Source organism: Sturnira hondurensis, unplaced genomic scaffold (genome assembly GCF_014824575.4).
Source record: "Sturnira hondurensis isolate 20B ecotype Veracruz unplaced genomic scaffold, ASM1482457v3 Scaffold0006213, whole genome shotgun sequence".
In the NCBI taxonomy this organism is placed as follows: domain Eukaryota; kingdom Metazoa; phylum Chordata; class Mammalia; order Chiroptera; family Phyllostomidae; genus Sturnira; species Sturnira hondurensis.
In genome coordinates, this window is record NW_028078844.1 from 320,794 (window position 1) to 341,216 (window position 20,423).

The window sequence follows — 20,423 nt, forward strand, 5'->3', positions numbered from 1 at the left end:
ACAGACATTTGCCTGACAACTGAAACAAAATTGCTTTCCAAAACCACTGAAAATTCCATTCATTTATACAATTCCTTGTCCCCTAATGCCTTTTTAAAGTAAAAGTGGGATATGAGTGACTCCTGTTCCCCATTATTTCTATTATAAAAACCCTTCCCACATTTGACATTCCTACGGTTCTTGCCTTCACTCCACAGTTACTTAATTCATATCCATAGTTAGGTTAGAGCTCTTCTAAAATGTTTTCCTCCCACATTCCTGAGAATGCCTTAAATTTTTAGAAAACAGAGTTAACCCAGCTATTAGCAGAGCTTTCGACTCTAGCAGTAGCTTCTGCAGACCTGCCTCAGTCTCCCATGTCCCAGCAGGGTGGGAATGCACCATGCCAGGGATAGAGACAGGGCCCCACCCTGCGTCCCAGGGTGTGGAGCAAAGAAACAAACTAAGGAAAACATAGTGAAGAAGACTCGCACACCCCTACTCCTGCCGATGGTCAACTACATACAGAATCTTAACTTCATGACTTAATGCACAGTCATAGGTTTCTTGGTAAATGGGCCATGGCTACTCTTAAACAACCCCTGTTGTATGTGGGCTTGTGCAATGAAGATCCACTCAGAAGAACTGGAAGAGTTGGAACTAGGGCCATCTAATATGTTTTGCACAGGGTTGTGATTACCCTTCAACCTTGGAATACAATAAAGATATGTATGGTATGCTCAGCCAGATATATGTCAAGAATATATATATTCACAATGAATCTTTCTATTTTTATCATATAATTAGGCTTTCTCCCACCTCTTAAAAGGTTAAAGCCTATGTTTTAGAAAAATTTCCTTACTATGCTGTTCTTCACAGCACCACGCTTCTTAAAATTTTGTGCTAAATTATTGAGGCACAAGTATAATTTGAGAAGAGTATAATTGAGAAAGTATAATTTGAGAAGAGTTTGATTGTCTTCCAAATTGTAGAAATATTACTTGTACAAAGATAAGCAAAAGATGTAATCTAATCCAAATAACTGAAAAGTCTGGTGAAATAGGTTACAAGTAGTTAAAGTTTTATAATCACTTGAGTGTGTTTTACTCTCACTTCTTCCAAGTGGTTGCAGGAAAGGAGATATCTTTGCCAAAATTTTTTGAGCTTTTGTTTTGTTGGTTGTTTTTAAGACTATTTGGAAGTGGTACTTTAGTTTTCCTTTAATTTTTTACTGATGCTGGCTTGCTTAAATATGAGTTGAACTCTTAAAACTATATTTGAAAGAAAATTGCTTGAGACACCGTAACTTTGATCCATCAGACCTTTGAGAGAAAGTTCACTTTTTATCCTGCAAGAATCTCTTCTCAAATGAACTTGGTGGTTCTGCTGATGACTTGGGCTCTGATTTTGGAGGAGATGAGACTTTCAGTTGAGTGCCGTGAGCTGGTAATTGTAATTCAGAACCAGCTCTCAGATTCTTTCTCATCTGTGATGGTGGTTGCATTTCGTAACTTGTTATTCCAGCTGTGGAGAGTTCATTGAGATGTTATGACCTATTATCTTTCAAGTGTAGGTTCAAGATTTACTGATGTTTTTCTTCAAGACAGATCATAAGTATGTTTTCCACTGAGATTTTTAAAAAGAGCTATTGTCACTGCCCCACTTTGAAATAACAGATTTTTGCCTCTTCTAAATCTGACTTTTAAAGTAGGTGCAGCAACTAAAATTAGTTTGGAATTATGAAAATTCAATTGCTTTACCCAAAAAGAGGTAACTTTTGTAAAGACACATCTGAATCACAAGCACCCAGCTACATTTCTACGGAAGATAACAATAGAAGAGTGAAAGATGTAATTCAACAGAAGGGATCAGTCATCTTCCTACTTGTTAACCACTCTTTAAAAAATTTTCTCACAATAGGGGACATGACTGAAAGAGGTTTTTAAAATGATCTTAGAATCTGTCCTAGCTACTTGGCCTTCCCTTGTCCCTCATTAATATTTGTCCATATGACATAAAGCACCAATTCAGTAATGACCACTACTGTGTCTGGGACTGCACTTGGCACTGAAATGTGTAAGTAGAGAGAGAGAGAAAGACCCCTGCCCTGGAGGAGCTCTGAAGTTAGCGGGAAAGATACTTGTGATCAGCTAACTATAAGAGTGAGGTACCGCTGCTTTCGTATTAGTGTTACGAACATGACACATAAGTAACAAGTTGTATGCTGTTTTTTGTAAAACACATAGGAAAAGTTGCTGATTTGTTTTTCCAGAAATATTTAAATCGCTCAATTTCAGCTTTCACCTATCTCCAGGTCATAAGCAGGAACTTCCAAAATAAGAGCCACCCATGGGTATAATGCTTAGACATGAAATTATTTTTCTCTGCCTAAAGCTTCCTGAGGTGGAGAACAGACCATGCCAAAAGCAACAAAGGGAATTGGCTTAGAACAGAAATGAACATAGGACCAGAACCAAATTTAGTTTATTTTTAAGCTTTTTATAAACAAAGGTTGAACACCAACTCCCCTTTGCCATATACTGCTTGTGTTATAGTCTGTTATAGTCTGGTTTCACCACACCAAGGCCCACCAGGGGTTTCAGCAGAATAGGGTCTCAAGTACCAGAAAGGATGATGTGCTGGGGACATGTTATTTAATGAACAACAGGCTTGGGGTGGCTCCCCAGGCTCCCAGAACCCAACCATTGCCTGTGGTGCTTTCTCCCCCAAGTAGTGACAGCCTTCTATAGGGAATGCAGGGAGAAACTCTTAAGTACCTCTAGATGGAGTTATTCACCAATACCACTAGAATATAAAGTTTGAAAATAACAGGGACTTTGTTTTATTCACTGCTCTGTCCCTAGCACCTCAAGCAGTATCTGGTACATAGGAGTAAATATGTATAGCATGATTGGATAAGTGGTTACATTATGAACCTCAGAGATACCTTCATGTATTTCTTTGAACTAGTGATTTGAAAGGGGGATTTAGAATGACTTATCAGGCCCTGTCACATAGTACTAGTATGTCGCATGTACACAGACAGGGCCTTTTACCCCAGACAGGTTGTCTTGTATCTTTCACATTATAATCCAGATTTTAGTTTTGTTTTTTCTAACAAAAACTCCAGGTTTTGTTAGAAAAAAAAATCAAAGCATGTGTTTTTGTGTGCACATCAGTGGCGAGTTGGCACAGAGACCTGTGAATTCCAAAGAAGGGAAAACCTAACTGAACTTTTCAAAAAAATGTATTGTAATTTCTTTAATACATATTTAGGATGAGAATAATGATTTAAAATATTTTTCCCTCTCTGTAAGGACTTTCTACGAAATATTCCTGGAAGTATTTTCTCATCAGATCTGTATAATCACTGGGTCTGTGTAATGGATCAAGGAGATGATGAAGAGAAAATAAATACAGTTCAAAGGTAATTATTCTAATTTGGTCATGTCTCAAAAATACTTTTTAAAAACTGTATTTTATAAGCTTGTCTATTAAAATAGTGATGATTATCAAAATCCTATCCATGGGAACCAGTTTAAAAATACATCTATGCTGCCCTGGCTGGTGCCGCTAAGTAGATTGAACGCAGGCTGTGAACCAAAGGGTCGCGGTTCGATTCCCAGTCAGGGCACATGCCTGGGTTGCAGGCCTGGTCCCCAGTGGGGGCCATGTGAGAGGCAACCACACATTGATGTTTCTCTCCCTCTCTTTCTCCTTCCCTTCCCCTCTCTCTAAAAATAAAATAAAATAAAATATTTAAAAATAGATCTATGCTAACTGCTGTCATTATTATTGTTTTCTCCCTAATCTTATTAACATGGCATACTTGATCATTGTACATGGATACTTGACCATTGTACATGGCATACTTGACCATTGTACGCCTTCTGTGTATCTAAATCTGTGAGGAGCTGAAACCCATTAGACCAATAGCTAATACTATAAACCTAAACTACAACTTATGATCTTAATTTTGGTAAATATTTAACCAGACAACTCCTTATATAGCTCATGCAGCAAATGAGTTCATACAGAGAAAAAATTTCTCTCTCAAGGAACTCTCAATCTGGTAGAGTACATAGAGAAAGCAAGAATTAGAATTACAATGTTGAGGAATTTCTGGTGAAGATGGTGGTGTAGGCAAACATGGCTTACCTCTTCGCACAACCACATCAGAACTACAGCTAAAATATAGCAATAACTGCCACTAGGGAATTTCAGAAATTGAGTTGAATGGAAGTCTGACAACTACAGAATTAAAGAAACCACATCCATCCAGACTGGTAGGAGGGGTGCAGACGCAGAATGGACTAGCCCAACACCCACGTGGATAAAAATTCAGGAGAGATATCTTGGGAGCAAGGGGTCCCAGACCCAAACCAGCCCCCCTCCCCCCNAACCCCCCCCCCCCCCCCCCCCCCCCCCCGCCTAGGATTACAGTGCCAGGAAGATAAGTCCTGATAACTTCTGGCTGCAGAAACCAGCATGGATTGAGTTAGTGGAAGAAATTGCTAGAGCCTCAAGCAACTCCTCAAAAGAAGTAACACACAGACTCACATACTCAGACTCATTCCCTCTGAGCTCCAGTGCTGGGGTAGCAGCTTGAAAGGCACCAGAGGTATGAAGGGAGAAACTGAAGTATCTGACATTAAGGTGAACAGAGGCCATTGTCCCTTTTCTAAATCCCCCACAGAGCCAGCAAGATGGTGTCATATCTGAACTCCATCAACCTGGTTAATACTGTTTGACCTTCCTTGGAGATCCCTAGAGACTCTGCCACGTCTATCTTTTGGGACCCACTCAAGCTGCTTTTCCGTAAGAATGGCTGGTCTTGGTTCTTAAATCCTATTGAACAAGCAACAGCTGCCTTCAGTGAGCCCTAGCAGCAGACAGATTAGATTCACAGCTTGGCTTCACCTGGGAATCTCTAAGCCCAGCACAAGTAGCAACCATCTCAGATTGCTTTACAGCTCAGGCAGGCTACCTTGGGACAAAACAAAGCTGGAGGCTGACCTTGGCCTGTACCACCCAGAAAACCCCAGGGCCAGCACACCCAGTGGATGGCTATAGACCACATCAGAGTACCACCACCCTGCTCCTGAAGAACTGACCCTCCACAAAGGATGGAGGTTGCTGGAGAGTAGTCACAGCCAGTCCTTGCAGCTGACCGGCTCAGGTAAATCCCTCCAATTGACCTGCCAACAGCAACAAGAGGAGGGTGTACTCAGCCTACCCAAAGGGTGCACTTCAAACACCCAGCCTGGATGATGGTGGAAGCTGTGCCATTGGACCCTACAGGACACCTAATACATTAGGGCACAATACCAAGACATGGAGTCAAATCAGCTCTAGCTAACACATAGAAATAAACGCAGGGAAGCTGCAAGAGTGAGGAGACAAAGAAGCATGGTCCAAATAAAAGAACAGATAAAAAAGAATGAAAGCTAAATTAAATTGAGATAAGCAATTTATCAGATCCAGAGTTAGAAGCACTGGATATAAGGATGCTGAGGGAACTTAGTGAGGACCTCAAAAGCATAAAAAAAAGATCCACTCAGGGATGAAGGATACACTAATTGAAATAAAGAACAATTTACAGGGAAACAACAGTAGAGTGGGTGAAGCCAAGAATTAAATCAATGATTTGGAACATAAGAAAGTAAAAAACAACCATGCAGAATAAAAGAAAAACTAATCCAAAAAATAAGAACAGTATAAGTAGCCTCTGGGGCAACTTGAAGCACTCCAATATTCACATCATAGGGGTGCCAAAAGGAGAAGAGAAAGAGCAAGAAATTGGAACTCTATCTGAAAAATTAGTGAAAGAAAACTTCCCTAATTTGGTGAAGGAAATAGACATGCAAGTCCAGGAAGCACAGAGAGTCCCAACTATGATAGATCCAAAGAGGCCCACTGCAAGACACATCATAGTTAAAATGCCAAAAGTTAAAGATAAAGAAAGACTTTTAAAAGCAGCAAGAGAATATAACTTAGTTACCATATGGTTGCCAGATGGGAGTGAGGAGAAGGAGAATGGGTGAAGAGGTGAGGGGATTAAGAAGTACGGATAGGTGGTTACAGAATAGCCATGGGGATGTAAAGTACGGTATAGGAAATGGAGCAGCCAAAGAACTTATACACGTGATTCATGGACATGAACAATGGTGGGAAGATTGCCTGAGGGAGTTTGGGGTGATGTGTGGAGGGGACGAAAGGGAAAAACTCTGGATAACTGTTGTAGCATAATCAATAAAATATAATTTTAAAAAAGAATCAATTACAATGCAGTATAATCCATGCTATAAATGAGATATGGGGAGGGGATATTGGGGGAGTGCTGCAAGAAGCACTTAACTCTTGGAAAGTGTCAAGGAAAAGGGAGTTGCACAGTTACTGCCTGATCACAAGGAATGCGTCGTCTGTACTCATGCAAAGGGAAGTTGCAGGCAGAACTCACCCACCCCCATGCTGTGATATTTCCTGCATTATCAGACAGTGGGGAAGAAGTGTCCACTAAAAAAAAAGTATTTCCAGTTCTTTGAAAAGCCAAGAATCCCAATATCATTTTTTGCATATAGTTGTTTGGTATAGTTTTTTCTTGTGCAACTTTGTTAATTTTTATCTACATACTGCTATTGACAGACATCTCTTATCCATAGAAAAACATAGTACAGCTGTTGAAGAGACCAGAAATCAAAGCCTCATAACAAAATACTGTTATCTCTGTTTTGATATGGTTTGGTGGAAACCATTCAGAGGTGGGGAAGACTAGATGGTATACTTGTGGCTCATTGTGTAAAACTGAACACTACTGTTAAAGGATGATTTCTTTGTGACTCTTATACAAATATAAAATGAACACATAAAAGGTTCAGTTTAAATCATTAATTAATGAGAGAACTGATAAAATGTTGAAACCAATTCAAAGGAGATTTTAAGTTGCCACAATTTATGTAGTTGAATCAGAGATGCTAAAATGAACTTACAGATAGATGCAAAACTGGCTTTCTCTACTGGGACATTGAGAGGTAGTGGGGAAGGCACAAATAAATCGTTTGTCTCCTAACCAAACAGAATTTTCAGTTCTGTGGACAAGTATTAGGTGCACTGCTGTCATTTATCTGCAACATAGAGTTTGTAAAATTAGCTCAAAGGCATAAGACCCCCATAAATAAAATAACCCAAATTAGTGTGTGCTAGACAACATCTTACTTTCCACTGAATATACACAGTCATCTTTTGGTCCACTTCAATGTCTTTCATAAGTTGTTCCTACAAAATTACGCTCATTGTTAGTTTACTGTACTGAAGAAATGCCTCTATAATTTTTGCAATAGGAGTCAGACTACCTGATTTTCTCCTCTTGGTTGCAGATTCCTCTTAAAGAAAAAAGCAGCAACCATGAATAACAATATATGTGTTTTCTGGGTGGTAGTAAAAATCATTTTCAGTGAATGATAATTTAGAAATCCCTCATTAATTACAAAATAGGAACAATAGGAAATAAACTATGATGAGCTTGACTTACATGTGAAGGTGGTCCTAGTGAGATGAGATGTGGGGCAAATTGACTTTGGAAGCTAGTGAGGTAGGAGTTCTCAGAACAGACCTGGTGGTCTGAAACTTCTGAAGGATTGGGCTCCCTCCAGAGATAACAATTCTTGTGTTGCTACCTGTAAATAAGGAGCACTTTTAAATTTAATGGTTGTTGAATTTCATCAGAAAGCATTTTGGGGGGTTTGGTTGAGAATATTATGAAATGTTAAAACGCAGGATTTACCCAAGTTAAAATGCATTATACTTGTTTCAGGTAAATATTTCAGGTGGCATTTTTTGAGCCACTATTCTGCATTCTTTTACATTTTCATTAAGTTGTGAAGCCTGTATTCAAAATATAAAAATTACATCCGTAGTGCTTATTTTCTCTCTCTCTGCGCAGGTAGTCCTCACCCTGCGTGGTGCCATATTAAATGAAACTCTTACACATCCGGACTGTGTTCTTGTTTTGCATGGGAAGCCCGTGGAAAGTGAGGGTTGCCTCTTTATACAATTTTTTAATGAAATGTTTTGCTTAAAGAGCTTAAAAATGTCTTGCATTTTTCCTGTCTTTAGGCTATTAAACCAGCTTCCGAGTGCCAATGTTGTTCTTCTAAGATACCTGTTTGGGGTGTTACACAACATTGAGCAACATTCCTCCTCCAATCAGATGACTGCATTTAATTTAGCAGTGTGCATTGCTCCAAGCATTCTTTGGCCTTCTACTTCCTCCAGCCCAGAACTAGAAAGTGAATTTACAAAAAAGGTAATAAAGTTTTACATTTTTATACCCTGGTGGATGAATTTCCATTTTAAACCTAAAATTCAGAGTATTTATTCTAAAAGTGACATTTTCTTAAATAACATAAATTTGAGTTATTAATTGTTTTATCCTATTCTGGTAAACTTTTAAAAAGTGATTTCTTAATCAGCAGAATGCTAGCAGTTGGGTTATTTCTCTTTTCTCTTTAAAGAGGCAAAAAACTATGACTGACTCAAACCATAGAGTAGTAAGAAAGCAGCAGTTGATATGATTTTAAAAATAAACAAGGACTTTAAAGCTAGACAAGCCAAGGTTCAATTCTCAGCCCCACCTCTTGCCAGATGTGCAGTCTTGGGCAAAATCAGTTATATTGATTCAGTTTCTCAACTGAAAAATTGAGGTGGTAATAATACCTAGCTCATCATACTCCTACAGTGTCCGGTGTTTAATACAGGGTTTAGGGATATTAATTCCCTTTTCTCCCACTATTCTGCCTGCTCCTTTGGCTCAATACTGGGGCAGGAAAACTAGTACATCACAGTGGAGGCACAAAGTTCCTTAGTGAAATTTTACCTCTTCCCCAAGCACCTCCAGTTAGGGAGCTCAAGGGAAGAAAATGTGTAAGTAGAGAATCAGTCAGGCAAGATGCAAATTTTCTCTCCAGCTATTGTCTCCTTCACAGTAAACCCACAGAGAATGCCCTTTTCCCGAGATTATGACCTCTGCCTTTTATATAAAAAATACATTTTGTAAGTCTTTATCTGATGATGCTTCATAGATTTTAATAACCAAGTGTGTTTCTTCACCCCAAATACTCTGTAGAGAATACTTAAAACTACTCTAATTTTAAAGACAGAGCTATTGAAATAAAAATGTTAGCATTAGGCCAAGGCCACAAATAATAACTTTAGTCCATTGATTAAAATTAATTTCTATACATAAATTACTCTTGATAATATCATAGTTTTTTAGGGGAAACTAGTTTGTATACTTTAAAAACAGACATGAATTTTCCACAGGATTCTTTTGCATTTTTGTTGAAATCAGGATTCATATGTGAAACATCATTTATAGACATGCTATCTGAAAAACAGCACTTAGTTTTTATCCCTTTTTGTGCAGGTCACTCTGGTGATTCAGTTTCTGATTGAAAATTGTTGTAAAATATTTGGAGAAGAAATCACTTCCCTCTTCAGAGAGGTTTCAGTGAGATGTGATACTCGAGAGCATACCTCAGGTATTGTGAATAATTGGGTTGTTTCATATGAAAAGTAGGCAGATGTCTGTGAAGTTGGGGGGTGGACAGTGATTGTCCTGGGTCCCGCAGCAGCTAAAGTGAAGGGAGCCACTGATCTGGGTCCATGGGCCTGGGGCTCCTTCATTAGGAAGCCTGCTAATACTAATTCTCTGTTTGGGTTAGAAGTGTGTAAGACAAGAGCCTGTACTTCAAGAAATTTTTAGTGGTAGCATTTATGGTGTGACAGTTTTAACCCTTTTTTTAAAAATAAAACTTTACAAGGAATGCTAACATATATAATAGAATGACTTTAGTTAAAAGTGGAGGAGTGGGCTCAGAGACAGTGAGGCACATTTGGTCTTTATCTTTCTCTTTCTCTTAGTGTCCCTGAGACACCTCAGAACTGGGGTGTGCTATAAAACAGTTTAAAAGGACCAGCATCATGGGTGTGGGTGGAAGCAGACTTGAAGACATTCAGCCTTCCAGAATATGAATTCCTATGTCACCAATTACTAGTTATGTTATTTTTGGCCAATTATTCTATGCCACTGAATGTCAATTCTGTATCTATAAAATATGGATAACTATAATATCTAACTTGTATAGTTGTCTTAAAGATGAAGTAAATAATGGACATGAAAAAAACTTTGTCAAAGAGAAATTGATAGTTAGTAATGGCTCCCCTGAGACTAGAGTTAAGTATGTGCACTCACCAGCAATCCACATGAGAAAGCATTCTTATTCAGAACCTAGGTATACTTGGTATTGATGCCTTTATTTATTCTTTTTTTTTGCTATTTCTTGAGATTAGGACATGTCTTCTTGCTTTGAGGAAATCTTAGTTAAGGAAAGCAGTTCTTCAAGAACTGAGAGAAATCTAGTATACCCAAACAATTTTATTTTATATTCTGCACTAACAATTTAAAAAGTTGTGAAAGAACCTTTTTTTTCTTGCAAGTAGAAATTTGAAAAATCTACACAAAAAGAACTAAACTCCATAAGTTTGTTTTTTGGTTTTTATTTTAAGGCGGCATGTATTTGGAGTAAAAACCAGTGTTAATCATGGTTTGATTTTTTTCACAGATATCTCTTGCTTACAAATGACTGACTCCTCCTATGACAGTTTGGAAAATGAGCTGAATGAGGATGTCGATGCTCCATGTAGTGACCTGGTAAAGAACCTGGGTCAGGGGAGCAGAAGCATGGACTCTGTCTTAACTCTTAGTGACTATGACCTCGACCAGCCTGATGTGGAAGGTCCTTTAACCCTCAGCGATTTTGACTTAGACCGTTCTAAATCTGAAGATCCTCAAATGGAACAGCCTCTTGAATCCACACCAGTGGCTGTTACAGTACTATACAGAAAGGCCCCACTGCAGGACCATGCTGGTGCCTCCTCCAGCATGACGACCCCCAGCTATCTGTCTGTAGCTACAGCAGATGCTCCAAAGAGCTCGAGACGACATCGCCGCTGCTCGGAGCCCAGCATGGACTATCTAGATTCCAAGCTTTCCTCTCTCAGGGAGTTTTACCAGAAAAAGCTACGCAAGTCCAGCTGTGATGCAATTCTCTCTCAAAAAGATGAGGACCATCTGAAGCAGAATCAATCCCTACAGGGATTTAAACAGAGTTTAGTTACAGGCACTGATATCAAGAAAAACGCCACTAATAAAAATGCTAAGAAGAAAGGCTTGTTTGATAATGAAGGAAATCATGTGAAGCTTCTCCCCAAATCCAAGCCACTGGCCATTGCTGTGGCATCCTGCAGTCATATGTCCTCACATGACCATCCTGGGAACCGGCCCTCTGGTGCAGATACATCCGGACACCCCTCACCACACACAGCAGATGCTCTCAAGAGTTCAAGGAGGCACCGGCGCTGCTCAGAGCCCAGCATTGATGACCAGCACTCCAAACTGAGCTATCTCAGGGGGATTTTTTCAAAAAAACAAAATAAAACTAGCTATGAATCCAGTCACTTGCATGGAGAGGAGGATTATCTCAAGCAGCATAAGTCTTTGCAAATGGAGGGGCAAAAGCTTATCAATCAGAGTTTGGTCATGGGGATTGAAGTGGGCAAGAGTAGTGCCACAAACCAAAACACTGAGAAGTTTTTACCCTCAAGATTAAACATTTGCCCAAGGACTAGCTATTCTAGCTTGTCCTCCCCAGGCACTTCCCCATCCGGCTCATCAGTGAGCTCCCAAGACAGTGCTTTTTCTCAGATTTCAGAACATTCCGTGTTTACACCCACTGAAACTTCCTCTCCAATAGACTGCAGTTTTCAGGCTCAAAGAAAGCAGGAAGAACTTCCTTCTGACTTTTGCAGTTCCAGTCTCATTTCTGGACTGCCTGGTACTTCCTCAGAGCAGGCCACCAGCTGCCTGGCCTATATAAAAAAGGACACTATAGAACGACATTCACAAATGCATTCTGTAACTCTTCATCCCAGCATGTGGTTAAGAAATGGTATGGCCAGTTTGAAAAACTGGTCCCTCAAAAACAAAGCAAAGGCAACCAGGTCAGAGGAAAAGAAAATGGCTTCTCTACAAGGACCCGTGGAACCACCTCCACCTGCTTCTGGTGTTTCAGAAGCCAGCTCAGTGCAAGAGAAACAGAAGGACATGCCCCTATGGGTAACAGAAAGACTTGGAGCTATGCAGACAGCCCAGCAGTATAGCACAGATCTCAGCCAAGTCTCAGACAAACACATTGGCTCTCCATTCAGCCTAGTGGAAGACAGACTCAAGTTTTGTATGAAGTCACATGAGGCAGGAGAGAGGAGTGGGCAGTGCTCTCCTGGTTCTCTGCCTCATGCGAGTTCCTCACCCTGCTCTTTGATTGCGGATGATGTGTCCAGCCCAGGCTTAGGGCCTACAGTAGTTGGTGATATTGAAGACAAACCATCAACCAAGGACATTTTACCACTATAAGAGCAGAAACTGGGTTAATAATGACATGAAGATATTAATTATTATTACCCTTTTTATAGTATACCTGGGTTAGGTAGCATAATTATTGCTAATACTTAGGACAACAAAATCTCTTTAATGAAACCATTTGGCAAAAAGTTCAGACTGAAAAAACAAATGTATCACCTAAGTGTTTGTGAGGCATTTCCTTATTAGAGCATGGGGTTGGTCCTGTCATATGATTTTTAGAGATAACTCGCAGAGTTAGAGAAAGCATCTTCTGTATAGAAAACATGCCTTATGTAAGATTAATTTCCTGAGAAGGCAGGGGAGTCATAAGTGAAGAATGGGGACAGAGGAGAATGGGGAAGGGTGCAGAGAAACCATCCATACTCCTTGGAATGTCTTTAATAAATAGGCAAGAAAAATGCCACTAATCAAAGCATTGGCGAGAAAAGAACACCTAGTAATGAAGGAAATCGTGTCAAACATTTCCCTGAATCCAAGCCAGTGGCCGTTTCTGTGACATCTTACAGTCACATGCTCTCAGAGGATTAGTCCAGAAAACAGCCTATTGATGTACCTGACTGAAAAAAAGTAGAATGATCCAAAAACCATGAGTATCATGATATCTTTTTTCTGTGTTGCTTGATTCTTTTTTCTGTTAGTGTTGCATTGCTCTGCAAAGGCTCTGGAAGACAGAGCTATGAAGACAGAGAAGGAAATGTTGCTCATCTCATTGTCCTTACCAAAGGTACTTGTGCTGGGAACATTCTCCCAAAATGCAGCTTTTCTGTGAGAAGGTAACCTGAAAGCATTCGTTATCTGAGTGTGGAGGAGGGCTGCAACAACGGTCCTTTTCTCTGTTATGCGAATGCTGTTGCCAACATGTGATCAAAGTCAGGCTCCTTTTTGCCGAAATGTTTTTCTGCAGCCCTGCCTCTTAGAGCACACAGCCAGAAAAAAATTACTGATAAATCATCCTTTTTCTGATTATCATTTGGCAGTAGAGAGAGCAATTTTAGAGGTTGATGAAGAGTTACAGAATAGAATACCCACCAAAGTGGCTGTCAGGCCTTCTTAATTACTGGCTTTGGATTTTCTTAACTCTAGAAATTTTTACATACTTTTTCCCAAATGATTCATGGTTTACAGATAGTGTATACCCCATTGGTTTATTTTATACCATGGACATTTCTCTTTTCTCTTACCTTAAAGTTACACTAATATATTTCTTGGATTCTCTCCATTAATTATTAGGCCTGGCCAGTCACTATGAAGGGAAAGAGTCAAGGAAGGATGTGTGTCTTCTTTCATTTGAACTTGTTACTTAGAAGAAGTTGCTTAGAACCCATTGTGTCTCTTTAGTCCACCATCAGGTGGACCTTTCTCCCTAGCTTATTCTGTATTATCTTTCTGAGCCACCAGGAAACTTTCATGTCAATGTTCTTTCCCTGTTGTCCTAAATATTGCATTTTTCAGTTATAGGGGGAGAAGTATTTTATGTAAGATATAAAAAGTCCTTTCAGTATTAGCTATCAGTGCTACCTACCTCTAGGGTACATGGCCCTGTTCGTCCTAAGCATTATACTTAGATTTTAGAACTCTGGGTCCAAAAAACTCCTTCATGACACTGGCTGTCTCAGTCACAGATGTGAAGTAGATGTCACTTTCTAACTGACCACTCCTATACTTAGACTCCTAAGTGTCCGTATGCATTTTTTGGTGGTATATAAAGGCAACAGAGATGTCCCTTACCCCTATGGCAAAACTACTGTCAGAACTGCAAGATGTGAATGAAACTTCCAGCTTAGAATGTCTTTCTGGAAGAAATTTCTTCTTTACTTAACAAAATAATAGTTCTAGCTTTTTATATATATATATATTGATGAGTAGAAAATCACCTACCCAATTTGAAACATAAAAGAAAATAGATGTTGAAGCTCTTAAATAACCATTCCTACTCTGTGTTCCCTTAGATATTCCTGTATACTTAATGTGAATAGTTTGTTAATATTGCTGTAAAGTATTATATGGTTTGAAGAACATGTCATTTTATTATACTCTGTTAATCTATAATATATTAGACTGATACTTTATCTAAAATGCTTTGAGTTTGTATAATATATCTTGACAAATTTTAATATCATGTTATGTAATAAATGTGTATTTTTGTACTTGCAGAAACTGCTGCTAACTTTTAAAGTTGTTTGGTTTTCAAGGCACTGATAATGGAGATGTATGAAGTTCATGCAGTCTATTAAATAAAATATCCTCCAGAGTTAACCGTCTTACCAGAGCAATATTGCCTTTGTAGAATTGTTTTTAGTTAATGAGCCTAATTTCTACTTAACATTGGAATTTTATAAAATGTAATTAATGTAGAATTGGAACTTTGAGCTTTTAGTCATATGCCACAGTCAGTCTTTCTAGTAAAAAAGTTGTTTTTTCTCTTTTATTTTTCTAATCTTAACTTTTACCAAATAGTCATGCTTTAGACACAGTCATCATTTTTTAGGCATTATGTTTTCATTGTGCTCCAAGAATCAGATACAGTCCATAGTCTCATATCAAAATAGCCATCAACTCAGTTTAGTTGACTGAATAAAATTTTCTTACCTAAATTTGAACCATTCTGACCAAATTGTCCAAGTTGACCCCAGACACACACTCAGACATCTTGAGTATCTCAGATCATATAAACTTTCTTATGACAGCTACATCTTCACGTCTCAGAGTTCATTGAGGTTCACTCTGTGTAAGTTTAACCATCATTTCAAAGAGACTCAAGAAAATATACCACCTTAGTAAAAAAACTAGTTGCTCTATTAGCAGTGAAGACCACAACCCCTCTGTCAGAAATCTCATTGAATAGATTTGGGCAGTGTACACATACACTGATGTTAATTTCACCCTAAAGTTCACAGAAATACAAAGACTTATTTAAAAAGAGTCACGACGTACTAAAAACACTGGATTCAAGAAATTATCTCACACTGTTTTTCTACTTTTCACGGCATGACATTGAACTGAAAAGATGTAATATGACTTGACCCAGAGTTCAGTGGTTGCCTGATAGAGATGATGATCAAAATGATCTTGCAGCTGAGACAATGCAGACCAAATTTATTTTTTATCAAATCAATTAGTTGTACCAGTAAATACATTACTCTCTTTCAATATATTAAGCGTATGTTAAAAGCTGTATTAATATTTTCAAGCCAGTCATCAATAATCTACTAAATTGGGGTATTTGGAGATGGCGGTGAGGTAGGTGAAATCAAAGTCCACTTCTCCCAGTGCACAGGTGAAATACCTAGCTGATCTTCTGAGGAACAGAGTGAATAGCCAACGTATTGCAGAATATATGAAGATTGGAAACCAAAAATTACAGAGGACATTGAAAAATTAGACGGTAAGGAGAGTGCTTAAGGACAGTAAGGTCTCTGGGATCAGCATGGGGACCAGGGCAGCTGCAGCTCCAGGCCTGGCGCCCACCGGGTCTGCTGCAAGATTCTTGGGAGAGAGCCAGGCTGGGCTGTATGAGAGGCCAGGTGCTTGTATGGACTGGGGTGGGGGCCTTGAATAGGAGGAATTTTTTGAAAAGAAGAATGAGGCACTCTGTGGCTATTTGAGGAATTCTCCACAGCAGCCACAAGTCTCCTGTGCCCCTACCCGCACAGTCCGGGGTGTTAGGCACCCAATCCAGGCTGAGGAAGGCCCAACCGAACTCACTTCAGAAGCACCAGGATGGTGTGCACCCATCAGAGATCTGCAGGGGCCTGTCTGTGCTCACACCCAAGACACCAGGGACAGAGCACCTCCCACCTGGCCCCTGCACCCAGAGCCCAGCAGTGCCAACAGGCTCTCTAAGAAGAAGGTGGAAAGTCCCCACAGAGGGGATCTGCAGTCCCCAGAAAGACTTAACTCAGTGGGGGTGCTGAACTACCCTGAAGGGGTACTAAGAGTCCCTAGCATCTAGGGCAGCAAAGAACAGAGGCAGTGTGTGAGTTGCCCCTAATTGGTGCACCTCAAGGACAGAGAAACTGGTAGACTAGGCTGAGCACAGAAGGGCACTGAGGAACTGGGCTGGAGGCTGGACAACAAAGAATGCAACTCAGGAAGGGTAAAAAGTGAAAACAATCCCTCCTCAGCCTGATGCAGCCAGGAAGACCAGCAGCAGAACTGGCCTGGCTAGTTTAAAAACAGCAGAAGGCTTTTTTTAAAAAAAAAATTTCTTCTTCCATTCTGTTCTTCCTTCTTTGCTTGCTTGCTTGCTTGCTTTCTATTTTATTTCTTCCTCCTCCTATTTCTTTTTTATTCCTGCTTCCTTCCTTTTTTTATTTTTAATTTTATTTTTTAAAATTCCTTCTTCCTTCTCTCTCTTTTTTCTTTTTTCTCTTCTCCTTCCTTTCTTCCTTTTCCGTTTTATTTGTTCTCCCTTCCTTCCCTTTTTTTCTTCTTTTCTCACAGGTGAGACAATAATACCTGGAATGGAGAAAAGGCCACAGTTAGACCCAAACAAGGGTCATCCCAACAACAGAGACAGTGACACAAGTTTCACATTGCTACAGAGAACTTGCAAGGTGGGAGCAGTGAATGCCAGTACACATGCTGGAAGAGGGAATCCTATAAAGAAACCACCAACATATAACAAAGTAAGAAGGTGAAGGAGGGAGTGGAAGCCACACTAACCTCAATCCAGGACCTATCTGGAAACACAACTGAAAGGTGGAGAAATTACCCAGAACAAACAACTAAACAAGAGCAAGAGAGAAACCTCAAAATTATGTACACAGAGAAGAATCAGCTTCAACACAACCTATCAACACCTGCACAACAGGATACAAGATGTGGTGGATGGAGTGATCCTCAGTTAACTAGCTGGAGGGAAGGATGCACCAAAGAAAGACCCAACAACAATCAAAACCCAAAGACATACAGAGAGCCAACATAAGTGGCAGCCCAATACCAACGAGTGCAGGAGATTAAGGAGACTGCACTGCTGAATCTCATGAGTATTCTGTCATGTAAGTTCACACCATAAGCCCAGGAAGTCAGAATAGAACAATTTAAGAAGCAGAGGTTACCAAGAAGAGTCTCACAAACAATGGGAAGACAAATGAAAGCAAATGAGGCAGCCTCAGAAAGAATGCTAAATGAAATAGAGGCAACTCTCAGATATTGAACTCAAAGCAATGGTTATCTTAATGGAAGCTGAATGAGCTCATAGAGAATTACCAGAAACTACAAGAAAACTGCAATGAACTCACCAAAAACTATATCAACATAAAAAAAGGAAATAGAAACTATCAGTGAGGGCCAAGAGGAAATGAAGAATACAATTTCTGATCTGAAGAACACAGAAGAAGGAATCAAAAGCAGGATTGCTGAAGCAGAAGATCAGATCAGCGAGTTGGAGGACGAAATAGAAAAAAAACTCCCAGAAAGAGGAAGAAAAGGGAAAGAGGCTCACAAAGAATGAAGATGAGTTAAGGGACATGCAGGATAATATGAAACATAATAATATCCATATAATAGGGATGCTGAAGGAAGTAGAAGAGTAACGGGTAGAAAACCTGTTTGAAAAAGTAATGATGAAAAACTTTTCACACTTGATGAGAGAAAAGCTCACACAAATCCAGGAAACACAGACAGTCCCAATCAAGAGGAATCCAGAGGCTCACTTCAAGACACATTATCATTAAAATGGCAAAATTCCAAGACCAAGAGAGAATCTTAAAGGCAGCAGGGGAGAAACAGGAAGTAACATACAAGGGAGCCCCATTAAGGTTAGTGGCTGAATTCTCAATGGAAAAGCTCCAAGCAAGAAGAGAATGGGAAGAAATATTCCAAGTAGTGAGAACCACAGGCCTGCAACCAAGGCTTCTTTACCTAGCAAGGCTATCAATCAAGATAGAAGGCCAAATAAGCAGCTTCTCAGACAAAAGAAATCTAAAAGAATACACCTCCACAAAACAAGCTCTGCAAAAGTTGCTAACGGGACTGCTTTAAGGAAAGGAGACAGAGGAACACAGGTACAACTAAATGACAATGAATAAGTACCTACCAATAATAATCATAAAAATAAATAAATGCTCCAATCAAAAGACACAGAATAGCTAAATGGATAAGAAAGCATGACCCACACATATGCTGCCTACAAGAGACCCACCTCAGGACAAAAAACCTACACAAACTGAAAGTGACGGGCTGGAAACAAATTTTCCAAGCAAACGAACAGGAAAAAAAAACCTGGGATGGCAATATCAGACAAAATAGACTTCAAAAACAGGGCCATAAAGCGAGGCCCAGAAGGTCACTTCATAATACTCAAGGGAAGAATCTACCAAGAAGACATAAACATTGTAGATATATATGCACCCAACATAGGAGCACCCAAAAACAAAGAAAATCTTGGAGGACTTAAAGAAAAATATTAACAGCAACGCAATTATAGTAGGGGATTTTAACACCCCACTGTCAAAAATGGACAGATCTTCCAAACAAAATATTAACAAAGATATTGTGGCATTGAATAATGCCCTAGATCAAATGGAGTTATATATAGAGAACCTTTCATCCCAAAGAAGCAAAATACACATTCTTTTCAAATGCACTTAGAACATTTTCAAAGATAGACCACATGATAGGACACAAAACAAGGCTCAACAAATTCAAGAAAATTGAAATCATATCAAGTATGTTCTCTGATAACAAGGGACTAAAACTAGAAACCAACCTCAAGGGAAAAAATTCAAAACACTCAAAATGTGGAGATTGAATAGCGTGCTAATAAACAATGAATGGGTCAGGAATGAGATTAGGGAAGAAATTCAAAATGAAAATGAATTTACAACAACCCAAAACTTGTAGGAAACAGCGAAGGCAGTCCTGAGAGGGATGTTCATAGCAATACAGGCCTACCTAAAAAAGATAGAAACATTTCAAACAGACAACCTAACCCTACACCTACAAGAACTGGAGGAACAACAACAAAGACACCCCAGAGCAAGTAAGAGGGAAGGAAATAACCAAGATCAGAGCAGAATTAAATGGCATAGAGACTAAAAGCACAATTCTAAGGATCAGTGTGTCCAGTAGCTGTTTTATTTAAAGATAAACAAAATAGACAAGCCTTTAAGCAGGTTCTTCAAGAGAAAAAGAGAGAGGACCCAAATAAACAATCAGAAATGAAAGAGGAGAGATTACAAGTGATAGCACAGAAATACAAAGGATTGTAAGAAATTACTAAGAATTGTATGCCATGGAATTTGAAAACCTAGGTGAAATGGACAAATTTCTAGAAAAATGTAATCTTCCAAAACTGAATGAAGAAGCAGAAAGCCTGAACAGACCAATAATAGCAGATGAAATTGAAGCAGTAATAAAAAAACTCCCATCATACAAAAGCCCTGAACCAGATGGTTTCACAGGTGAATTCCAGAAAGCACTTAGGGAAGAGCTAACCCCTATCCTTCACAGACTATTCCAAAACATCCAAAATGATGGAAGACTCCCAAACTCTTTTTATGAAGCCAGCATCATCCTAATCCCAAAACCAGATAAAGACACAAAAAAAGAAAAAAACTTTAGGCCAATATCACTGATGAACATAGGTGCTAAAATCCTAAACAAAATATTGGCAAACAGCATCCAACAATACATTAAAAACATCATACACCATGACTAAGTGGGATTCATCTCAGGGATGCAAGCATGGTTCAACATTAACCAATCAGTAAGTGTAATACATCACATAAACAAAAGCAAACACAAAAATCACATGATCATATCAATAGATGTGGATAAAGTATTTGATAAGGTACATCACCCATTTATGATAAAAACACTCAGCAAAGTGGGAATAGAAGGAGAATTCCTCAACATGATAAAGGCTATATATGAGAGACCTACAGCCAACGTCATACTCAATGGGCAAAAACTAAAATCTTTTCCACTAAGATCAGGAACAAGACAAGGTTGTCCACTT

The 20,423-nt window shown here is 39.2% G+C and overlaps 1 protein-coding gene across 1 annotated transcript in view; it reads left to right on the forward strand.

The window, feature by feature from the left end:
* Nucleotides 1–14,730, forward strand: part of ARHGAP20 (Rho GTPase activating protein 20) — a 128,821-nt gene extending 114,091 nt beyond the window's left edge. The window contains exons 12-15 of the mRNA XM_037047684.1: nt 3,297–3,406; nt 8,095–8,284; nt 9,404–9,518; nt 10,602–14,730. Coding sequence (XP_036903579.1) covers nt 3,297–3,406; nt 8,095–8,284; nt 9,404–9,518; nt 10,602–12,451 — 2,265 coding nt within the window. The 3' untranslated portion in view covers nt 12,452–14,730. The remainder of the gene's footprint in view (nt 1–3,296; nt 3,407–8,094; nt 8,285–9,403; nt 9,519–10,601) is intronic.
* Nucleotides 14,731–20,423: the final 5,693 nt, after the last annotated feature.